This window comes from Aspergillus wentii (genome assembly GCF_001890725.1).
Source record: "Aspergillus wentii DTO 134E9 unplaced genomic scaffold ASPWEscaffold_4, whole genome shotgun sequence".
Classification (NCBI taxonomy): domain Eukaryota; kingdom Fungi; phylum Ascomycota; class Eurotiomycetes; order Eurotiales; family Aspergillaceae; genus Aspergillus; species Aspergillus wentii.
In genome coordinates, this window is record NW_024467835.1 from 401,969 (window position 1) to 424,734 (window position 22,766).

General features: G+C 46.9%; 10 protein-coding genes and 1 non-coding gene across 11 annotated transcripts; 6 read left to right on the forward strand and 5 right to left on the reverse strand.

Moving 5' to 3' along the window:
- Nucleotides 1-185: 185 nt before the first annotated feature.
- ASPWEDRAFT_39868 (uncharacterized protein) lies at nt 186-1,064 on the reverse strand. The gene is made up of 2 exons (XM_040835202.1): nt 938-1,064; nt 186-902 (listed from the first exon to the last, which is right to left on the reverse strand). The coding sequence occupies exons 1-2, from the start codon at nt 1,047-1,049 to the stop codon at nt 532-534; spliced, it is 483 nt and encodes a 160-aa protein (XP_040688461.1). The 5' UTR covers nt 1,050-1,064; the 3' UTR covers nt 186-531.
- Nucleotides 1,065-3,544: 2,480 nt separating this feature from the next.
- On the forward strand, nt 3,545-4,765 carry brlA (C2H2 type transcription factor BrlA; the record flags this gene model as incomplete). The annotated part of the gene is made up of 1 exon (XM_040837538.1): nt 3,545-4,765. One exon carries the CDS (start codon nt 3,545-3,547, stop codon nt 4,763-4,765), a length of 1,221 nt encoding a protein of 406 aa, XP_040688462.1.
- Nucleotides 4,766-8,602: 3,837 nt separating this feature from the next.
- swc5 (putative Swr1p complex component (Swc5)) lies at nt 8,603-9,720 on the reverse strand (the record flags this gene model as incomplete). Its single annotated transcript, XM_040830814.1, has 2 exons — nt 8,603-9,281; nt 9,338-9,720. 2 exons carry the CDS (start codon nt 9,718-9,720, stop codon nt 8,603-8,605), a joined length of 1,062 nt encoding a protein of 353 aa, XP_040688463.1.
- A 263-nt stretch (nt 9,721-9,983) lies between these two features.
- On the forward strand, nt 9,984-12,115 carry ASPWEDRAFT_477067 (transcription factor domain-containing protein). The gene is made up of 5 exons (XM_040836999.1): nt 9,984-10,504; nt 10,551-10,626; nt 10,672-11,097; nt 11,147-11,293; nt 11,343-12,115. The coding sequence occupies exons 1-5, from the start codon at nt 10,099-10,101 to the stop codon at nt 11,902-11,904; spliced, it is 1,617 nt and encodes a 538-aa protein (XP_040688464.1). The 5' UTR covers nt 9,984-10,098; the 3' UTR covers nt 11,905-12,115.
- ASPWEDRAFT_477068 (short chain dehydrogenase family protein) lies at nt 12,116-13,558 on the forward strand. The gene is made up of 5 exons (XM_040837000.1): nt 12,116-12,419; nt 12,473-12,901; nt 12,976-13,073; nt 13,123-13,194; nt 13,250-13,558. The coding sequence occupies exons 1-5, from the start codon at nt 12,326-12,328 to the stop codon at nt 13,496-13,498; spliced, it is 942 nt and encodes a 313-aa protein (XP_040688465.1). The 5' UTR covers nt 12,116-12,325; the 3' UTR covers nt 13,499-13,558.
- ASPWEDRAFT_39875 (putative DSBA family oxidoreductase) lies at nt 13,308-14,621 on the reverse strand. The gene is made up of 5 exons (XM_040835203.1): nt 14,484-14,621; nt 14,358-14,436; nt 14,260-14,300; nt 14,069-14,193; nt 13,308-14,007 (listed from the first exon to the last, which is right to left on the reverse strand). Exons 1-5 carry the CDS (start codon nt 14,515-14,517, stop codon nt 13,618-13,620), a joined length of 669 nt encoding a protein of 222 aa, XP_040688466.1. The 5' UTR covers nt 14,518-14,621; the 3' UTR covers nt 13,308-13,617.
- Nucleotides 14,622-14,788: 167 nt separating this feature from the next.
- On the reverse strand, nt 14,789-16,112 carry ASPWEDRAFT_39876 (uncharacterized protein). Its single transcript, XM_040835204.1, has 2 exons — nt 15,372-16,112; nt 14,789-15,311 (listed from the first exon to the last, which is right to left on the reverse strand). Exons 1-2 carry the CDS (start codon nt 15,693-15,695, stop codon nt 14,910-14,912), a joined length of 726 nt encoding a protein of 241 aa, XP_040688467.1. The 5' UTR covers nt 15,696-16,112; the 3' UTR covers nt 14,789-14,909.
- An 824-nt stretch (nt 16,113-16,936) lies between these two features.
- Nucleotides 16,937-18,130, forward strand: ASPWEDRAFT_27481 (dihydroorotase; the record flags this gene model as incomplete). The annotated part of the gene is made up of 3 exons (XM_040833003.1): nt 16,937-16,991; nt 17,065-17,144; nt 17,195-18,130. The coding sequence occupies 3 exons, from the start codon at nt 16,937-16,939 to the stop codon at nt 18,128-18,130; spliced, it is 1,071 nt and encodes a 356-aa protein (XP_040688468.1).
- Nucleotides 18,131-18,204: 74 nt separating this feature from the next.
- ASPWEDRAFT_59346 (MIND complex subunit MTW1) lies at nt 18,205-19,505 on the reverse strand (the record flags this gene model as incomplete). The annotated part of the gene is made up of 3 exons (XM_040838446.1): nt 19,339-19,505; nt 18,912-19,238; nt 18,205-18,825 (listed from the first exon to the last, which is right to left on the reverse strand). The coding sequence occupies exons 1-3, from the start codon at nt 19,390-19,392 to the stop codon at nt 18,205-18,207; spliced, it is 1,002 nt and encodes a 333-aa protein (XP_040688469.1). The 5' UTR covers nt 19,393-19,505.
- A 235-nt stretch (nt 19,506-19,740) lies between these two features.
- ASPWEDRAFT_t114 lies at nt 19,741-19,812 on the forward strand. The gene has a single exon. It is a non-coding gene; the product is annotated as a tRNA-Glu (tRNA).
- A 1,339-nt stretch (nt 19,813-21,151) lies between these two features.
- On the forward strand, nt 21,152-22,761 carry ASPWEDRAFT_477100 (MIF domain protein). The gene is made up of 2 exons (XM_040837001.1): nt 21,152-21,811; nt 21,866-22,761. The coding sequence occupies exons 1-2, from the start codon at nt 21,371-21,373 to the stop codon at nt 22,484-22,486; spliced, it is 1,062 nt and encodes a 353-aa protein (XP_040688470.1). The 5' UTR covers nt 21,152-21,370; the 3' UTR covers nt 22,487-22,761.
- Nucleotides 22,762-22,766: the final 5 nt, after the last annotated feature.

Genomic DNA, 22,766 nt, shown 5'->3' on the forward strand with positions numbered 1-22,766 from the left:
TACGGGGGGAAAGCCGTTGACTACACCGCAGTCCCTGCAATGCAACACACGCTAGCACATTCTGGTTCTCCCACGCAGCGGGTTGGGTGTTCCTGGGGAGAGTGACGTTGGTGGTGAGGTGGAAAAGAAAAATAATTAATTAATTAATAATAATTAAAAAAAAAAAAAATAAGAAAATAAGAAAACTTGGAATGGACAGAAGGTGTAGACAACACATCATGTCGATGAAGGATTTTCATCTCGTGTAGCAGAGAGGAGTGTACACGATCTCACGAGTTTGAGCATCGGAAATGCCACGATGTTCGGAAGATACATACAGAGCGGTGATGGAGGAAGTCGACTGGCTGCCTCTGATTTCAGTGGCAACCCGGGCATGGTGGTACAACCGACCCTGAACCCTCCAATCAATCGGACTGGTCGAGTCCAAGGCGTTTTCAGTTCATTCTTGCATGACGAATGGGCATTTCCCCATCGTCTCATATCCAGAATTGGAGTCCCAACTGACGCGTGACAGATCAGAAACCCAAGGTCTCACTTGAACATAAGGACGCAAATCACGACCAAAACGGAACTGAATGGCCGGGTCCTTCCAACCACGGCCGGACATGTTAGGGAAATTGTTCCATCCAGTAGGTCGACTTGCTCGGACCCGATGAGGCGGTAGGTGAGAAAGATGCCGGATGGTCTGTATGTAGTATGTGGTCTGGTGGCGGTGGTAGTACTAAAGTAGACGTGCTCCAGTGCTCGATCCCCGGGGCCCACATTCCTTAGAATCGAAACATAATAGGCTCCGTATAGTCGAAGCGTTCCTGAACGAAGGCCCGAGTGGCTGCTTACATGACTGGTATCTGGGATTTTCCATGGAGAAAGAAAGCTGGAAAGCCAGTGATAGGCTGGGGCGGCTGGGGACGGTCGGCTGGCTGCTTTGTAGCGAGACATTCTGGCAGGAGATGATTAAACAGCAAATTGTTAAACCTGCAGAACGCGCCCAGAACTGGAGTTACAGTGGTGAGTAGAAGGCAATGACTGCTGACTGAATGACGATCCATCATTGCTTTTTCTCCTGAGAGTGAGGTTGTGGGGGGATGATGTGCGTCTGATCAGAGAGGATCGCCCATTAGTGGGTGTGTTTGAGGGAGTCTGGGGCCTCTGGGCGGTCCCACCGAGTGGGGCGGTGACCCGATGGGAGCCACGAATCCCGAGCCTTGGATGAGCGGCTAGGTTGACGCTAATACTGTTCACCCATGGGACATGGGACACTAGTTGCTAGTACTGTCAGTGCTCGAGATTTACTATGATACAATCGGTATTTATCTATGTTACTGGTAACAGGACGAACAGTACAAGTAATCCAATACCTACTGAGGTACGGAATACCGATTGCTGTTGTTGTTGTTATTATTATTATTGTTATTATTATTATCCCGTACAGTAAAGATAGCGGTACTTTCATTCTTAATACAACTGCCGGACAATAATCCCCATTGCAGAACCAGGATCTGGCCTGCTGTCGAATATCGAAGATCACTGCCTGTCTGCAGCCAGGGCAAGGGCCGCACAGACCATCGGTCGGTCGCGCAAACACAGAGAGCGTTTTACAGAGAGCGTTTTAATATTATTGAATATTGATACTTGATACCAGAACCTTCTCTCGTGTTGGAATACCCAAATACCATAACCTCATCACATTATCTGCTCAAATATGCATGTACGTTTGGGCTTGGTTCAGACAGCGAGGGTGGGATGATTTATTTTTTTATTTTTTATTTATTTTCCCCACTCCCACCACGGTGGAAACTGGGACGATCATTATCGGCAGTCGAACGATGCACTAATATGTATCGAAGTTTTGGGCCCTGATTCTGTGCATCTCAACAGGTATTCTCGATTCTGGCCAACCTTTTCTCCACTCACGGTATTTACTCGAAAACAATGCACTAAAGTTTGACATGGCCTAGATGGTGGCGCTGGGTCCAGTCGATCAGTTTGAACGCTATGAATCCAGTGGCGCTGGTACCTGAACTGTGCACAACATACCTGAGGACGGAGAGAGTCGAGAGGATGGTAGGTTTGATCTTACTATGTAATGTGTTTCAGTTGGATACAGTCGATCATTCATGATGCCATCTACAATACCGCAGAATGAAACATGATGTACGTCGAACTCCCGAATCGTGAAAATGAATTAAATAAAAGATAGTCAATGAATAAATTAAAGGTAATGAAATAAATGAATAAATTAAAAGAATAACTAAACACTAATAAAATTAAAAGAGATTAAATAAAAAATAGAATAAAACATAAGGTTGATACGATATCATACATACTGGGCGACAGACTGACGTTGGAACATTCCATCCTCATTCTGGTTGGGAGCAAAGCACGATGTGGGCGAATCAGAAGGCAGAAATAAAAATAATATGGCGGATTAAAAATAAATAAAAGAAAAAGCGAAAATCAAGCAAGAAGTGGAAAATTAAAATCAAATAAATCAAATCAGAAAAAGAAAAGAAAGTGAGGGATAAGGCGGCAGGAGCTCTCTGTCTCTTGTAGGGCCAAGCAGAAACAAGCACCGTTTCTCGTTCTGTTCCTTCTGTTGCTCTTCTCTGCTTCTTCCATCCGTATTTCATTTTTCCTGCTGGCTTCGGTGCTTTTTCCCTCGCCAGAAACAGTAAACCTATAAACCTCCATCTCCCCCCTCTCTCCCCACCTCCCTCTCGTCCCTCTCCATCCAAGACAAGACTTCATCACCACTTGCTTCAAGCCAATCTTCCCCTTGCTGCCTGACTCTCTGTTCTGACTCTCCTCCAATTGTTATATCTACATCCCTCTCCTCCATCTGAGACCTTTTTTCTTGTCCGCCCCTCCTTCTGCTCATCATCCATCCGACTACCTGATTTCGCGTCTAAGGGCGGCTGGTCGACCTTCCAACAACACGACACCGTCACCACTTGTCTCTTCTTTATCCAGAGACATTCGCGCCTCCTAGGGAACCGTTCTCTTCAGAGGGGGAGAAAGAAAGACATCTGCCCCGTTCAAGCGTTGACGCTGGCGCTGTCCCCCACGATTCCCGCCGCGGTAACTCAAGAAACCCATAGTCTACATTCCCGGCCTTGCTTGGGCCTCACAAGGGCACGCGACGACGCGCTTTTTACTTTCGCCTCCATCGTGATCGTAACTGGGTTTTAGCTTTCTGATCTGGAATTAGAAATGGCTTATGAGTGTAAGTTGCTGATCGTCCCTCTCCGCCCCCGGTCTGTGGCCCTGGGATTTTGTTTATTTCACCTCGTTTGTCCTCTCTCCCAACCTCGACCTTCTACTTTCTTTCCTTAACCCAAGTCGACATTCCTTTACTACTGTCCCTCACTCCCTCACTTTTCCTACTCTTACACTCTTTCATTGACTATCATCACACTCCTTGTATACTACTATACTACATCCACTCTTTCTATACATCTTTGAACTTGCACTGAACGTACTCTGAGCAGGTGCCAAGGTCGAACCGTTGCCTCGCAAGGACCTCGAGACCGAAGAAACCGACGACATGAGATCCCACGCCAACCTTACCGTTGAGGTCGACTCCGTTGGCTCGAGCGAATGTCCTTCCATGGCTTCTTCGGGATTCTCTCCTTTGGACTCGCCTACTCCGACCCCAACGAGCCTCTATAGCCAGGGCTCTCTGGCTTCTCCTGGATGGCCGGATGGAAGCCACTTCCAGTCTCATGTCTATGACAGACCTACAGGATCTACGCCTCTGCACAGTGCCTTTCGTCTTTCCGAAGTGACTTCCAACGACGGTATGGGTATGTCTTGCGGAAACATGGACGCCCAGGAACGGATGCCAATGACCGACTATCTCTCTGGCTACGATGAGAGTGTCTTCATTCCCTCGGACCTCCCCAAGACATACGATGGCACACAGCATGGACTTTCTTATCAGACTATGATGCCTCAATATCCCCTGATGGCGCGCAACCCATACCGCCACCAGCAGGCACCATACCTTGCCGACCCGGTTACCAACCCTTCCTTAACGAGACCCATCTTCGGCCAGCCAGAGCGCATGACAAACACTATGCCGATGGGCGGCACGCTTCAATGGATTCCACCTGCTGAGCCAATCCAGACCATCCAGCCGTCGCAAGCCTTTCAAACACCAATGACACCGCCGCCGTCATACTCTGACTTCTCAACCTCGATCAGTACTCCCAACCGGTCTTGCTCTCTGGGGACACCTTCCGGAACAGAGACCCCCATGAGCCGCCTCTCCGGCGGCGCAGGTGACTACGAGGAATACCCTATGTCACCAGTATACCGCGATGCATATGCTGGTCCCCAGCGACACCAGTCGCGCAAGCCTTCTCGAAAACCATCAAGACAGGACATCCTGGAGCACCTGCCCCCTGTCATCCGAACAGTACAGTTCAAGTGCAAGGAGCCTGGCTGTAAGGGACGATTCAAGAGACAAGAGCACCTCAAGCGACACATGAAGAGCCACTCCAAGGAAAAGCCCCATCGTTGCTGGGTACCAGGATGCGGCCGGGCCTTCTCCCGCAGCGACAATCTCAATGCTCATTACACCAAGACCCACAGCAAACGCGGAGGACGCAATCGCTATGTTGCAACGCTAGACGAGAACAGCATTGACTTTGATCCCGAATTCCGCGGACAGCTGACGCCGGATGGGCGGCCCATCCGCGGATCACAGCTGGAGGCGCCTACCTATGCTAGCCGCGAACCTAGTTATGATGAGGACTGGAACTAAACCAACAGAAAACCGAGCAACAAAATCAAACAAAAAAAAATTATAATATGGGTGGACCGGATCATGATACCCTTGTGGAAAAAAATCTCCTTCTGTCATTAGATGGGCGCAGACATACAGGGCCGGCAAATCCCGGTCGGCGGCGCTTCACGGCGTTCTTTTTTTGTAAAACATTCCCACGCACAATTGTTCCTCTTTTGTTGTTGCATACTTTGACACTTTTTAATCATTTTTCTATGTTCCTCGGAGAGGCTATCTCGTTTGTTTGTTACTCAATATCCTTTCATTCCAACTTTTTTTTTTTTTTTTCCACCTATTTCCATCTGGTTTTGGATAATATTTGCATCACATCACGGAAGGAGCAAAAATGGCATGGGAACAAACCACCCACATTGTATGATCAGGATTGAACTGTTACACTTTCCTTTGTTTCATTTATTTTTTCTTATTTCCTTTGTCTTATTGACTTGATCAGTCTTGAACCACACAGAGTTTCTACATGAAATAATATGAGCTAGATGAAAATACTACTAATAACCGATTTCTACCATCTTCCCATGACTTATTTTTAGCAAGTTGACCCGTTGTCCTTTTTTCCCACTCCCAATTCAGGATCACCCACGACATCTCTGTCTGATGCATCATCCAAACACCCCCATCGCCCATGGCCTCGCCAAGGAATGAAAAGCCTCATCGATGGGGGGGTGTGAGCGAGGTGGAGATGGCGTTGACTACCAGTCAGACGTCATGGGTCGATCAAGCGTCCGTGGGCCCATTATCCCCCATCGATCCCCTGAATAATGCCATATGGAGGCGGGCAGCGTGACCGGGCAATAACAATCGAATTGATGAAGAAAATGGAGAAAAGCGATAGGAGGGCCACAAAAAGATGATGTATCACATTGTCCATAGTCTCCATAGTCTCCAGGAAAAGAAGAGGTCCGAGACCACCACCTATGGGATCTATTCGTTTACCACGTCCAGGGGTGTTTCATTGGCGTAGCATAGCAGAGCAGAGCAATCGCATCGCATACGGAATGTACCGAAGTTTACTTTTCTTCGTTTTTTTGTCTTGATTTAGTTCAGCCTTTTTTTGCTCCATACCCACTTCTAGGGTTGATCGTCGCATTCTTCAATGGTGCTGATCCTATTGGCGGAAACTACTTGCGTTCATTGGATGTCAGATGGACATGTTCGCGCATACTACGGAGTACATGATGCCCAACGATGGCCTGTTTGGGATAATATCGACATACTAACGTACTCTCTCCTCCGGCAGAGGTACTTACTGGTGGCTTCTTTTCCCCATGGGCACGGGCATCGATGATCATCAGACTAGATTCCAGGGACCGGGAAATCGCCTTGAGCTTAAAGAATAGGAGGGGGCCCGCTTTGCATGCCAGTGAGGTATTTATTTTCTATCGTATATGGACTACGGGGTAGATACGGAGTAGATAGAGGTGCTGTACTTGGAGTCTGGTATCGTCAAGGCCTATAGAAAGACGCTTCCAAATAATTGCATTTAATTCCCAGATATTCTATCTAATCGTTCTATTCCTCTATCATTTTTTCTTCCGAGTTACACAAAACCAACAGTCTGTGTGACGATAAAAAGGAAAAGAAAGAAAGAAAAGAAAAGAAAAGAAAAAAAGAAACTGGCTTTGGGCCGTACAGATGATCTACATTGCAGCAGCCTTTTCTACAGACAGACAGATAGTCAAGTATGTATGCGTGTATGTGTGTGTAAAGGCTAGTGATTTTCGAAACAAAGTCCCAATCTGTCCTTTTCCCCTGATTATTATTACTTTTTCATCTTGCTTTATTATTATTTTCTGTTCTAGATGTTTATGATGGAAATGGTATCCGACTTGCATACATTGGAATGTTGAGTAAGTGTTAAGTTGGCATGTGATTTTTTTTTTCCTGCTTGCCACTGTTTGAATGATCGTGCGGTGAGTATCTATCTGTTCATCTGTATCTCTCTGGACATCTACACCGTACCTACAGCATCATAATAGTCATCAGACAGTACATTGTTCCTTTGGAATACTACGCCAGAGTACAACATACAACATATGCCACCTGACAGTTCCTTGCCAACCTATCAAACCATCCGAATCCGAGTCAATTGACAGTCACTCACCGACTTATCCTCATCTTCATGCAGAAAAAACAAGATTTCAGATCACACTATGCGAATTATCGGGTCTGGATCTACGTGATACTACTGAAGCTAAGGGTTGGGTTGGGTTGCACTCTCCTATCTTTCAATGTGATATCATATGCATTTCGCCTGTGATGGTGATGGTGCTGATAGTGATGCTACTGATAGTGATGCGATGATGCTGTTGTATAGGTTATGCATGTCTTGTTCATTATTAGTCAGTTATGCACTACATAGGGCTAGTCGCTTACATAACGCGGTCTGGTTTAAATAACGCACAAACGCGCGATTCGATAAATTCCTTTCTGCTCCTTACTGTCACACCGCAGAAAAACAGTACACACTGTACGAGTCCATCTGCTGGCTGTTCATGATTGATGGTATTCCAGAATCCATCATCTGTACGTCGCGGTTATCCAATATCCGAGTCCGAGGTCGAGGTCAAGTGAGCACGTCATGCGATGAATTTGATGCGCGCGCTGTCCTCTGCCCTCTGTCTTGTACATGTTGTCTTGGATTCGAGGCAACGACTCGACTCGAACTCGACCGTCTTTTCAATTAGCTTTGATCGAGGACGAGTTGCAGTGCAAATACAAATACTTCTTCACACCGACCAACTTGGCTTTTCCTTACTATGATGATCTCTATTCTTTGGCATGATACAGCTGTTGCTGTCGATGAGTGTCGTCAAACAATATATCAAGCTCAACAGTCTGAGTTAGGATGCAAGTTGGTGCGGTTGTGGTTGTCGTTTTGGAGTGTGGTAGATAGATTAATCATGAATGAATGTTTCTTATCGAGTTTTTGCTATTGTAGACTGGAGAAGGGTTGTAACACACTTTACCTTCTGATGGAGTCCTATCATGTACTTTTTCCTATGATGTTACTCTTGGACACGTAAAGGCTGGACGGTCTTGCGATAGTTATCGCCTATCGCCAGTCACCAATATACCAAGTAACGTAACTGTCTCAGCCCTCCACGTCATTCGCCCCAGAACAACTTCGCCATCCTACCCCAGGGGTAGGTTTCACTCGTAGCTCTCATTCTCAGGATGTCCCTCTTCCTACTAGGTTCGCCGTCAAAGCCATCCCGCAGTGAGCAGCGCTACAATGGCGATTCGCGGGTGTTGGTATTGTATGTGTTTCTTAAGGTAGCCCTTCAAGGTTGATGCGTTTGTTCATAAATTAGATTGTCATTCTTGGTCTTCTTGGTAGTGTCCATAGAGGCTATATAATACATAAGTCATAAGTATTGTACAAATCATGGTGATGCCTTGATGCAAGTGAACCATCATAAATAGCTTTATCGAGCAAAGCTCAAAGCTATGTCGATTGTGGATTTATCCATTGTGGTTTTGGGGAGCGGCGCAAACCCTTACGGGCTGTTTGGGCAATTCCAGTTGCTGGGCTGGCTTGACGCTGATTCTGAGCCGGTTATACTGGCAGAGCTCGAGCCGGTAAACCGTATGTCCTTGGTATGCGGCGATATGACCTGGAATTGAGCAGTCGCTTTGTTCCTGGTGAGCGAAATGATATCGACATCTTCTGATAGAAGGTGCTGATGGCAGTGTAGTCAGGCTTGTTTCGCCTAGCAGCTTCACGTTTTGTGCGCTCAGCCATGTCTTCCATCATGACCAGTCGAAGATTGACTTGACACTTTAAGACGTAATACCTTACATCCCCTTCAACCGCGCATTCCTTCTTTCTTCTTCTCTGTTGGCACCCACACGGTCCAAGAAATCCATGCGACCGAGATAACCCTCCTTGGCTTTGCTGTGCACAGTGAGCTCGTCCTTGATTCCAGCTTGGTCCACATATGCGGCCCAGTCCAGTCTCGATTTCTCAACCGTATTAATCTTAGGCCCCTTGGCTGTCTCTGCTCCAGGCTCCGCAGCAGGTTGCTTCTCCCAGCTCTTCTTGATTAAACCGCTCGGGTTGGGGTCAAACCGTGAGACCGTGCGAAGAGGTCGACGGAGCTTGAGAGCTGCCTTGGCGTTCGCGGCATTTTCGATATCAGCGTCAGTCACAGCTTCATTCTTTCCATTGGCTAGAAAGAGCTTCGCCTCCGCCGAGTCCTTAGGTACAACCTTTTCTTCCGTGATCATTTCACCCGCGAATTTGTAGGTGCGTTTGATTTTAATCGTCTCCCCAGACGCCTTGGTTGGATTTTTGTTATCTTGTGCTGGTGGACCTTTTTTGCTTGGCTTTTCGGTATCCTCGACCGCCGGGGTTGTGTCCTGCTGTTCTTTCTCCAGTCCGGAGCCCGTGTCCGGGGCGTTCATCTTTGCCCACAGCGCATCGACATCAACAGTGGCGCCATCAACTTTTGCTAAAGGTTTTTTCTCTTCGCGCCTGTCAAAGTCCATTAGTCCAAAGCCGCAAGTGCAGTAACTTCATGGGCGACGTACATGTGCATCTTCATGGCTCTTGTCCGAACAAATCCCCCTGGACCTCCCTCTTCATCATCGTCAAAATCCACATCATCCTCATCGTCCTCCGAGTCATCTCCAGCTCTATTCTTTGACTTCTTCCCCTTCTTGTCTTTTTTTGCCTTCGCCTTCTTGATAGTTGCTTCGTCGCCAGAATCCAGTTCTTGTTCATCCTGCCCCTTATCCTTTCCTGTCTTTCGTTTCTTCTTTACCGGCTCGGCGGCGTCTTCGGCGTCCGAGGGACCAGACTGGTCGGAGTCGTCTTCAGCACCATCGAGTTGAAAGTCTTCATCTTCGGCGGAGTCATAGGGCTCGTCGCCCAGCTCGAGATCGGGAACGGTACTCGTAGGATCGGCCGACATATCCCCAATATCCACTGGAAGAAACTGTAGTAGCGACGTAGCCCAAGAAGCCCAGAATCGAGGGCAGCGATGCTGATGGCACCATGGAGAAACGCGATAAAAGACGATACGCGGATTCTGCCTGGCGGTGAGGATAACTACTTAACATGATTATGTAAGTAATCTGACCAATCAGGAAAATGGGTGCATTGCCGGGGGCCTAGGTAGAGAGATACGACTTGGAGATCGTTCATCAACGACATCTTGCAATGCCATCTTAGCTTTGAATTGAATTCGTCTTATCAGCATCTTCTAAAGAAGGCAGCTGCTGTATTCCCCCATCCAAATCGGACTTGCCTTCCATTTGTCACATCACTCAACCCCACCCCCACCAGGTTCATGGCAGGACTTGAGATATCCTTATCCCATCCTGACCATTTGGATTCGCTTGAGATTGAAATCTTGAACAAGCGGGAGGCCTTTGACATTCCTCCTAAACATGTCTGTGATGCTCTCGTGGACATATTCTTCACCTGGATAGCACCAGTGCTACCGGTGGTGGATAGACATGCTTTCATGCGAAGATACTATGCTCCAGAGCATCCACCTTCGATTTTATTACTGCAGGCTATCTTTATGGTGGCTTCCAGATTCTACAAGCAAGAAGTCCCGGATAACTCTGCAATTACGCCTCGCGTTTTCTACAAGAAGACTAAAGCCTTGTATGATGCTGGATACGAAACTAATCCGATAATCATTGTCCAAGCAATGGTCTTGATGGGAGTATATTGGGATGGGCCAGATGGTGAGTCCAGTTCGATTGTTTATTCTCATAATATTGACCTATGAAGACATTACGGAAAGTGGCATCTTCTACTGGAGTCGACTGGGCATAGCCCTAGCACAAGCACAAGGACTCCATCGAGGGTAATTTTGTCTTTCTTATTGGCTACATAATCTAACGGCTTAAAGAGAAACATATACAGCACTCAGTCGATCTGACCAAGCTCTTCGAAAGCGAATATGGTGGACACTTTATACGCGAGATCGTGCTGTGGCGGCAGCATTCGGTCGACCTCTTCACATCAATCCCGAGGATTGCACAGTAGACCCACTAGAAGAGAGTGACTTTATTGAGATTGACGAGCAATTTTTCTTCGAATATCCGTCTGAGCCGCTTCATGCCCAGTTCTTTCTGCAATACATCAAGCTCTGTCGACTTATGGAGTTAGGCCTATGTCTTACATTATCCTCGAGGTCAACACAAGCAAATCGAGCTTCTGAAGCTGCGCAATGTGAAATCGGATTGAATGAGTGGCTTGCATCTTGTCCAGTAGAGCTACGCTGGAGACAATCGCAGCATAATTTTTGTTCTGCGATATTATTTTCAACTTTCTAGTAAGTCTGTTGCCTCCGACGTGTCAACGCTTGCTAACACTCAGGAAAGCTCTATTGTCTGCCAAACATATCTCTTACAGGCTCCACAAGCCTCAGATGAATCTCGAAGCTCAGCGATACACGCTGCATCAACGGTTATCTCAATAATGGAAACCCTTCACTCGCGCCAAGAGCTACAGTACTCGCCATCATTTTTGTGAGTGCCCCATTTGAAATCGAACATGGGATGCTGATATAACAAATAGGATTTGCCACGCTACTGTATCATTTGCTACTTTAAAAAGCCAAATGAACGCTTCAGTGCCGTCTCTGCTCCATTCCGTTCAGCAAAAACTAGACGGAAATTTAGACATGCTAAGCGAACTATCTCACACATGGCCTATAGCTACAATGCTATTAGAATTGTTCCAGACTATGGTCAATCCAGAGCAATTTGATCGGCTGTTAGCGAATGCCGTTGAGGAGTGTCGCAAGCGGGCATCTGGTGATGAAAGTGTCAGCCGATCCCGATCAGCACCATTCAAAAGACCAACTACGAAACAGGTGATTCTTCCACGCAGCAGAGTTATTGTTCAGTCTTTAGGGAGGGAGACTCAAAGAATACCCACATCTACTGCGACAAATGCATATCAGAACGATACCCCATCTAGTTTCAATGATGATCAAACGGGCGACATAGAGTCTATACTCGCAGGGGAACTTGATTCTAACCCCTCGACAATACTGCAGAGCCTTCGTGACATTATTCGAATGGGCAAATCTAACACTCAAAACGCAGGTGAACCATTTCGCAGTACTTATGAATAGTCGAACTTCTAGCTATAAGTCTTGAGTTCAACCATCGGGCCTCTAGGAGCTACAGCGAGTCTGCTTCTCTTGTTGGAGTGTCCTGCAAAACCCAGGTTGCTTATCCAACGCCGAACTTTTGAAATATAAAAACAGTATAATAACCAGCATACTATTTTCATGGACCAATATCTTCTGTTCCCGTACTGTTGAGGCAAGGATGATCCTCGGCGTTGTATCGGATGTCATCATTTTGGGCGCTTCACAACGGGCCGACCCGAGCTCGGCATTTCAACTTCACCTCACCAACTGTCCGAGGATGACGACGAGGGGAGGATCACTAATCCCATCTTTCATCTTATAATAAGCCAGATCTGCGCTTTTATATTCAAGCAGAAAGTATTCCTTTTTGATCAAGTCTCCATCAACGAACATCACCAGAATGACATCAAGAAAGCCCGTCGCCTTGGTCGTTGGCGCTTCTCGGGGTATTGGAAGGCAAATTGCAGTGGACTTGGCGAAAGATGGCTATTCTGGTATATAATCTATCCGACAATATTTATTTCAACAAAACTAACCACACGTCCAGTTGTCGTGGCAGCAAAAACCACATCCGACGCCTATGAAACGGTTCCATTTCCACCAGACCCAAATTCACCCAAATCGACTATCAACACGGTCGAGCGTGAAATCCGGGAAGCCGGAGGCCATGCAACCGCCATCTCCGTTGATGTTAGAGATGTCACCCAAATAGAAAACATGGTCAAAGAGGCCGTTTCTATCTACGGAAGATTAGACGTCCTGGTATACAACTCCGGGGCGATCTGGTGGTCTGCTGTCGAAACTACGCCAACGAAACGTTTCCAGCTTATGCAAAAGGTGAACCCGGAGGGCTTGTATGCCAGTGTGCAAGCTGTTTTGCCTGCTTTTGCGAAGAATGGGTGGAAGGGTCGCATTATTGTTGTTTCTCCGCCTATCTACTCCCGATTCTTTCGTGGAAAGACGGCGTACGCCATAGGTTTGTTTTTTTTTTTTTTTTTTTTTTTTTTCTCTAGATTATTGCGTTATTTACCGTTGGCTAACATTTTACAGGCAAGGTTGGAATGAGTGTCTTGACTCGTGGTCTGGCAATGGACTTTGTGAGACAAGATCGAAAGGACATGGCCATTACCAGCATTTGGCCAGCATCTGTAAGTCAGAAGATACATCAATACAAGAAACACGTCTCACAAATTCCAGGCCATCCAGTCAGCTGCTACAGAAATGAACCCTGCAAACGACTCTCGAACAAAGGCAGATCTAAGAAAACCCGTACGTCTGACCTCTAACTACCACAGATAACCTAGGTAGCTGATGTGCCATCTAGACCATCTTCTCCGACGCCATTCTGGGGATGCTCAAAGCACCCGCAGAGTCTGTAAATGGACTTATCGAACTAGACGAGGACTTTCTCCGTAAATACTGCGGAGTCTCTGATTTCTCCAAGTATTCCATCGTCCCTGGGTCGAGTCCCCGGCGGATAATGCCAAACGAATTTCCAGTTTTGGAGGTAGCAGAGCAGGATGATGAGGGTGATAGGATGGATAGTGCGAAGAACCGCCAGACTAAGCTGTAGATGTCTACATAATATTATTCAGGTTTATCTCAATGAGTTCAGCATCTCTCGCGATATTATCAATATCAAATATCTGCTAAACGCACATCCCAAACCTATATCAATAGATAGTAAAAAACCTACAAACTCGCCTTAACATTCAACCTCAAATCCTCATACGGAAGCCCCAAAAACTCCCACATATAATGAAAGCGGTCACTCCCAAAAAACGGCTCCTTCACTCCCTCCCCATTATCCACCCAAAACCACGGACACCCAAACGCGCCCTGTTCCTTGATGACGCGCTCTGTTGTCGCCGCAAGTAAACCCTTGATTTGCGGGTCAGCAGCTGCAGTTAGGATTTCCTCGACTTGGTGCTTTTCAAGGCTTTTCCCGAGGGCTAAGACGAGGTTCTCGGGTTTGGAGAGGTCGAGTTGACCCAGCCACATTGTTTCGAAGCAGTTGAGGAAGGCGGTTTCGAGGGTCTCTGTAGGATATTTCTGTTTGATGAATGTTAGGGCTCGTTGGGGCTGGCGGATAATTAGCATTTAGTCATTGGAGATCAAAAGATAGTATTATGCTAGGTAGTACCAGAAGCGAAAGAATGGGAAAGAAAGACGGGACTTCAAAGCTCCGTCCGAAGTATTTCTGGGCTCGTTTGCCATCGTATTTTGCGTATTCTGCTTTGGCTGGGAGGGTCCATGGAGGTTTGTTTCCTGGATTTGAGTATAATTTTCAGTATTGCTGTTGGGGTGTTAAAGGGCAAAGGTGTGTAAACCGACCACTGCCAACGTTGATGCCTCCCAGAAAAACGGGGATGTATCTGAGCAATAGATTAGCATATATCATGAATAAAAGATAGAATTTAAGCTGGACATACTCAATCTCTACATTGAGAGCTTTCAATGACGCTGCATTCTTTTGGAGATAGGTGAACGCGTGGTAGCTGTAGGGCGACACTGATGTCCGTCAGCATGTGTTAGGAAAAGATGCGGGATCAACGCACCGCAGTCAAGATAGCATTCAATCTTTTTGGGCATATTTGATACTGCTGTCTATGTCTCTGGTTGCTTAAGATTATATTATCAAGTTATCGCGATTTTGCTGGTTCTGTCCAGGCCCGGGGATAGTTGTCTTGACTGCGAATTGAATGTGGGGAGCCGAGGATGTCCCAACGAACATCTCCAAAAGCCGACGTCGGCTCGGTTTCTTTTTTGTTACAAACTCAACAGAATCACAATCAGGACTTAGCATTGCATTTGCTACTCAACATGCTGATCATTATTACTAGCAGTACTTTACAAGTACTGTGAGTTCGAGACAAGAATAAAACAATACAGTGACATCATTTCAGCATCCTATCCGAGACTGGCCCGCAATCTCAAAATTACATCGCAAAGACATATCCTTATCCATAACATAGTTTAAGCCATTAAAATCCAGAATTTTTCGCAGCAACCTTGACCGTCTCGAGATCAAACACACCTGTCCTTCGGTGTCTGATCAAACTGCGCTCTAGCCAGAGTCCCGCCGCAGCCACAAAGCCCATAATGATTTCCAACCCGATCAGAATACCCAGTAGCACGAATGCAGCCTGTGTCTCAGTGCAATCCCGTTCGAAGTGGATGGGCGCTTGGGCGTCCGAAGAGGAGGGATTGCGGATCGACTTCCACTTGCAGGTCCACGAATGGAGGGTCTCGTTTTCATTGAATCCACTGGGATATGTCGATGATGGGAGGTAAATTGTGAATAAAACACCGACCAAAGATGTGATAAATCCAGATACGGCTGTTGCTCCGGCGAGAAGGTTAAGGAATCGGATGCGCGAGCGAGGCTGTAACTTCATATTAGCAACGACACGATTCAGGATGCGACGAGGGCACCATCTACTGACCGTGGGGAGAAGCGCAGCAACGATATAAACCAGATTCTGGAACGCAATTATTCCACCACAAGACAGGATCGCCTTGGTCGGCCGTAAGTCAAAGTTCAGTGGCCATAGGTATAACCAGACTTTGGTATACGCAAATGTGCTCTGGTAATGTTGCAGAGGCACAGCCTCGCAGCCTACGACTGCAATGGCTGCTCCAAATATGATGAATGCGAGTCCTATTCGGAGCCAGCCCAAAGGACGAGTTCTCTGCAGATAGGTCGATTCTTTTTGATCAGCCGTGCAAGACGCTTGGTATGAACCGGACAGAGTGACTTCAGAATTCATGATAAAGTATGGCAGCAAGAAGCGTAAAGGGGAAAAAAATGACTGTCTTAAATTTCAAGAGAATGAATAAAGGATAGTCAAAGCAATTAGGATGAATAAAGAATGTGTCTGGGAAGTCTTTCCAGAAGACTTTGGATATGTATTAGGAAGGACAAAGGAAACAAACAAAGAAAGAGAAGAAAGAAAAGCAATTATGACACAACAAAGAAAAGAAAAGGAACAGAGGAGGCCAATATATACAGCAAAATCGTCGGAAGTTTTTGCTTTTTGAACACCTGAATCGTAAACCAGCCTGCAGAATGACTGAAATCGAATCAGTCCGTTCTTCAGACATGCTCGAGCAACACCACGAACTCAATCTAAACCGCCTCGCCGGTAAATAATTTGTTTTCATTCGCTCCAGACAGCCCTGTAGAGCCGCCGTGTTTTGCAGAAAAACTATTCTGGGACGATCACCATGCACTGGGCCATTGTCTAGTCGTGGGCCACAATCAAGGTTCAGGGTCTCACAGCTAATACGAAGAAGCGCTTGCAGGAGATTTGAAAGTTTCAGGTGGATGAATGAGCGTTCGGAGTTGATCAGGTCTTATTTTTAATTTTGTGAAATGAATGCTGATCTGCGGCTGTGATACGCAGAGTAAGCGCCTACTTTCACAGTGGCGGTTACACCGGGTCAGGGGAAGATATAACTGGAAATTGCAATATATCGAGTAGCATTGTTAATTTTGAAATTTGGTGCATTCTTCTGCTATTCTATTTCCATCTGAATTTGTCAGTATCATTGTGTAGTTGATGCTGAAGGTTATCAACGCGATTTGAATGTGAGAACGTCACCAAAATCATCAGATCTAGGAGTGACGGGTTTCAGTCATAGGTTGTAGGGACATGCATATCAGACATATATCTGAATAGCACTGCTATTCTTCAAATAAATCATTTCAATCGACAATGAAGAATGATTCCCAAGTCGCGATGAAGTCTGACCCTTTGAAGACAAGACAGACACACCGCCTTGGCAGAACAGGTGACATCACATGCTCGCACATGACCCTCAACCAATCAGAATCCACTTCCCCATATCATCCCACCTGCCGATAAAAATTGGCGGGGAAAAAAAAGCGAGGGAAGATTTAGAGACTTCACAGGTGCTGTTCTGCGTTGTTGGATATTGACAGACGTGTCTACTCCATTTCTTTCTCATTTGATCAGAAAGTCAATTTGACGGATCAATAACAATCATCATGTCGTTGTCCAAATTGCAGGGAGTCAAACTCCCCGCCTCCGCCGATTTCCACGGTGTGTACGCGTTCAATGGCTTCTATTGTGTTGGTAATTATATTATAGAATTGCTCACTAACTGCTGGTTCAGTCCATCTTCGTGATGGTGACATGATGGACCTCGTTACTCCTACCATCCGGCAAGGAGGTGTCAACACTGTCTTCGTCATGGTAGGAATTTCCAAGAATGAATTCAATTCAATTAAATAACATGATACCAGCCCAATCTCGTGCCTCCCGTGACTACTGTCGACCGTGCTCTTGACTACCAAAGGCGCCTTCAGGCCATTGAACCAAATGTGAACTTCCTCATGTCTCTGTACCTCCACGAGACCATCACCCCCGAAGTTATCATCGATGCCAAGAAGCGAGGCATTGCCGGTGTCAAGAGTTACCCAGCAGGTGTGACCACTAACTCCTCTTCGGGTGTCGTGGACTACTCCCTGTTCTACCCCGTCTTTGCCGAGATGGAGCGTCAGGATATGGTCCTCAACATCCACGGAGAATGCCCCTCCCAGGGTGACGTTACTATCCTTTCGGCCGAGGAACGTTTCCTCCCAACCCTCATCCAGATCCACGAGAAGTTCCCCAAACTTCGAATCATCTTGGAGCACTGCACCACGGCAGCGGCTGTAGAGGCTGTCAAGAAATGCGGACCCAGTGTTGCAGGAACCATCACCGCGCATCACTTGTCTTTGATCGTCGATGCTTGGGCGGGAGATCCGTTCTGCTTCTGCAAGCCCGTCGCTAAGACCCCCGCCGATAGAGATGCCCTTCTCCGCGCTGCAACATCCGGCAACCCCAAGTTCTTCTTTGGCTCCGACAGCGCACCTCACCAGGCAGCCTCCAAGCGTGGTGGCGACAAGATTGCAGCGGGCGTGTTCACTCAACCATACACCACCCAGGTTGTTATCGACTCTTTCGAACAAGCTTGTGAGAACGGTATCCTGAAGGAGGATAACATTACCCCTGAGATTATCGAGGGCTTCATGAGCAAATTCGGCCGTGCTTTCTATGGCCTGGAGGAGGAAAAGAAGGAGTTCATTACTCTCGAAAAGAAGGGTGAAAAGATCGCAAACATCCTGCAGTCAGAAAATGTGGACGTCGTTCCATTCAGACGGGACCAGAACACATGGAGTGTGTCTTGGTCTTCATAGAAGCCCGCCGGAAATGAGGCACGATAGTCATCGGTAAAAACATAAAAGCTTTCGTTATCTTCCGACATTCCTTCTTATTCTGACATCTTGTCACCTTGAGTAAGCATGCCCGTTACAGCTTCGAGTGCCTGTGCCTCGGAACTATCGATCTTTCGTCCTGTGATGATTGGATTGCCATCGCCTCCCACAGCCAGCTGCCCAGCGCGCTCCAAGTGAAGTTTGATTCGGCTCTCGATGTACTCGGCTCTCTCATTTCTTTTCGTTTCTGCCTCTGTCGGCTGTGCAGATTTTGGTAAAGTAGCTAACTTCGGCCGGAGCTGCTTGAGCATTGCCTGTAACGCGGGAAGTTGAGACAAAATGAACTTCGTATTCGTCGTAAGAGGGGTATGGTGTGTATTAGGTCCGGCGATAGTACCAACGCGCAATTGCTGGGCAGCCGGGCCAGATGTCAAGAACGAAAGGTTCAGGTCTTTGCTTTCGGGCGGTGTAGGCAATCCAGCATCTTCCTCGTTTTTCGTGGGCTGTGCAGTTTGAGCTGTCGATAGGATGGATTTTAGTTGGGATATAACTGCTTCGTTCCGATTTCGTTCATCTTTCAAGGACCTATTTAGTCTTTTGGTTTCGTAAAGTTTTTTGCGCTGGGCGAGGATCGTTTCGGGGGTAGGCGTTTCGGGCGAAGGAGTGAATGAAAGGTTCTGGAAGATAATCACGTTAATTCTGTGGTCGGTAAAGGATATGAATCCCAGTAGCGGTGTCCTGATCCACAGCGACAGTCTCGTACCTCGTAATGGCTCAGTCTAAGCCAGCCCAGAAGGTCCTCCGGCACCGTGAGAATGTTTCTCAACACGTAGATTTCGAACTTATCGAAGGCCTTGTCGACCGTCGCCTCAAGAAGTGTTTCTAGCTGATGCAATCCATTCTCAATCTCCAGTTGGGCCTCTGGATAGACAACATTGCCATCCTCGTCTGTGTCTGGGATAGTAGAACCGTTATTGGCGTGCGAGAAACCCAAGCGCTCTGGAGGCGTGGAGAGCAAGCCCGATTCCAGACTGGAAATCGCTTGGTATATCAAGTTGTTTATTGAGTTGATGACATCGTCTATGAGGGACTATTGTATTTCACGGTCAGTTTATTCTGTCGATACGTGGGTAGGCGGTTGAGGGGCAGGGCGCGCATATGTCTGAGACAGGCGCTGCAAGGACACTAACCAGAGGTGTATAACTGAGATGCTCAGTGAGCAGAGAAGTAGTCGCGTCATTCATCCTGATATGCTTCGACCAAGCGCATCCATCTTCAGCCTAGGAATCGGGTTTGAATGCGGTGCCTTGGTGGAGGACGCGATGCGCGTGGATGCGGGAGACAAAATAGTTGACTTGGGTTGGCTTGGGAGACGCGAGGGAAACCCGGGCCAACACAACACAACACAAAAGGTTTCATTCCCCACGATCAGTTATCAGCTATCAGATATTCATACAAGCTTGTGATCTGCTTGTTATTTTAAAAACATCCATCAATTCTATGGTATTTACGCCAGCGGCCTAAATCAATTCGATAAATGAATAATGTGTGATCGATATATTCGCATTAACATCAAGGATATTCAACAACCGTCCGATGTGGTGTAGTGGTTAACATCGTCGTCTCTCACACGACAGCCCGGGGTTCGATTCCCCGTGTCGGAACTTGATCTTTCTTTTTGGTTTTTTTTTTAATTATTATTCTACTAACTACTAATAAATTCATCGCCATTTGCTAGGCTTTTCGCTCTTCTGCGTTTCTCATGATACCCCATAATATTTGCCTTTTTTTTTTTTTGCTCAATTACACCGCAGGATCTAGAATGTCACCCCAATGAGTCACATCGACCGATCACTGCCATGTTGCCCCGCCACTGTCGCTGCCTTGACTCACCAACACGAAAGCAGAGCTGCGCCATTGATCAGTCTGCCTTTGCAAAGGACATTGCTTGCGTTCAATTGACTATCGTGACTAAATAATGCGGCCCTTTACAGCCTCATTCAGAACTATGGCTCATAGTGGCCCGTGGGGAATCTCTCGTTGATCCGTCCAAGACAATTGTGACGCAGACCACAACTCAGTTAGGTCACCTTCGATGAGAAGGGTTTGGATATCTCGATATGGTGATATAGAGGAGGATTAGGATGTCCATGGACTATAAATAATGGCCAATTCCTTCATCTCTTCATGATGTTTTTACTAGAATCATCAGTTTATCAGAATTCATATTGCATTTGTTGAACATGGCTTCAGACGCTCCCTCGTATCCCCAGGAATCAGGCCACAGCTACGACACAGCTGGCAAGCCTGAGCCCAATGAAGAAAGCAACATAGCTTCCACATCACTATCACAGAAGGAGACGCCTTCAGATGCTGCCCAGATCCATGATGAAGAACCCAGTTATATCATCCCAGCACCAACAGAACCAGCTTCGATGGAAAACAGACTTCGGCCAGCAGCAGGTACGCGAAGCATCATCATGAATTGCAATCTCCAATTCTGACATCCTAACCCTAGATATCCTCAATCGCATCATTTGGGATCCTCGGTTCGACAGTACCAACTATACCATCGGATACGAAGATAGATTCGAAGGACGACTAGAGGCTACCCTTGGTTCCTGGAAAAAGGACCTGACCGACGAGGAGTTCATCCCACAGCATCGCATTATTTACATCAAGCGCAACTCCGATGAGGAAATTGTCTGGGATAGGCGAAGAAGGATTGACAAGATCTTCAACAGTGGAAACTCTGCCTTTAGTTATTTGGCTTTTCTAAATTGAAGTTGGGGTGGTTTCTTCTGTTGGTGCCTTTCACCATTCTGCAGGACTAGATGAGGCTTTATGCTGATGTTATAATATTTTGTTGCAATGGGATGCTCATACTTCCATATACTAGAGCAAATAATGAGACACAGTATACGTATCTCTTGAGTTCTTCTCCATTCACTGATTATATGAATATCTTGTGATAGCGTTCTGTCTTGGCCCTTCCATAGTGGTATCGCTTCTCTTTTGGGAAGACAGAAGAGGAAAGAGGGAGGGGTACTAGCAACTCCTGCTTGCACAACACGCAACCTCGTCTTACTCTCACAACGGCCCTTGACCTTGCACACAAACATCTCATCACCAGACAAGCATTGGCCGCATCAAGCTCTGGTTGCTCAAGACAAGGTAGCTCTAGCTCCCGGGTGCATTTATCCTGATTCTGACTGAAAACAGATGTTCGGTAGAAGACACCCTAAGATCGACTGGTCGTTCTCAAAGAGACGCCAGGCTCACTCAAACACTTCGTCTGCCAGTCTTTCTTCTCCAACAGGCCCAGAACTCGAATCTCCCATCACTTTCCAGGCTATGGCTATCAACACCAGTCCTGAAGCAACTATGAAAAAGAACAAGAAGATGGACAGGGCGCCTGTTGTTCCGTCCGTGTTTTTGGAAAAGGACGACGATGAACCTGAGGTTCCCACCTTGACACACGGTGTTTCTAATGATGCTAGAACGGTCTATGTTGCCCACAAGAGCGTCGAGGAAGAGGCGGCGACCAAGACCAAAAGCCAGTACTACGAAGAAGCATTCAATACGCGTGGTCCGTATAACTCGCCGACTACTCGGGTGACCCAGGACTCCATTATTGTTGTCGAAATCAAGATGAGCTCCAACGTAAGTTGTTTTGTATCATTTGACCACAAGATGGTTTGACTAAATTCTTCCCAGGTGAAGGATGATGAGTCCAAACTTGTCGCGGATATATCATTTCGTCTGGCTCAAATCTACCAGAGGCCCGAGAGTTCCATGATGGTCACACTCCAGCAAGATGCATGTCTCAATTTAGGAACTTCACCCTTGCCAGCGTATTTGATGAAGGTCTTTGCGCTTCCATGCCTCATAGCCCCGGTGACCAATCTTCGTAACACCATCCTGATCCAGACAGCCCTTCAAGAGCATATCCATATTGCGCCGAACCGTGGGGTTGTTCTGTACATTCCAGTTCCCGAAGAGAATTTCGCAACCAATGGTGTCACTCTCATGGGTGAGATTGCACGTCTTGAGCGCCGGTCTCAAAACGAGGAGCCGGGAATCCTCAAAACCATCTCACGATCTATGAGCAGACGACTGAAGTCCAGCAGTGATAATAGTGCGCCAATGTCTGTAGCTACGTCGTCTTCATACGTTCAAGGAACAGGAACTCCAGGATCAGAATCAAAGAAGGACCCTAGATCAGGGGGCACTTCTCTCGACGAGGGAGAGCCCCGGTCTGTCAGGAAATCTAGAAGCCTGCGGCACTTTGTCTCCCGTCGCCTTTCGGAGCTTGGAGCCGTCGGTGACCCTCATTAGGCGCATTTATCACGAGAACAGGATGGGGTGGGTGGTTTCTTTTTTTGTACACAGTTCTGGTTCTTGGACAACCAATTGGTGAGATTATTTACATGCACGGCGATGCGAGGTGTGGCTTCAATTGGGACTAGGGTTTAGACTGCAAGAGAATCCTTTGTAGTTGGTACTAAATAAAATCGTTTTAATGGGAATCGATAGCTAAAACAGAAACCTTTACAAAAGCATCTCTTTCTCTGTCTCTCCTTCCAAGCACTCTCCTTCGGCTTACATTCGCCAGGGT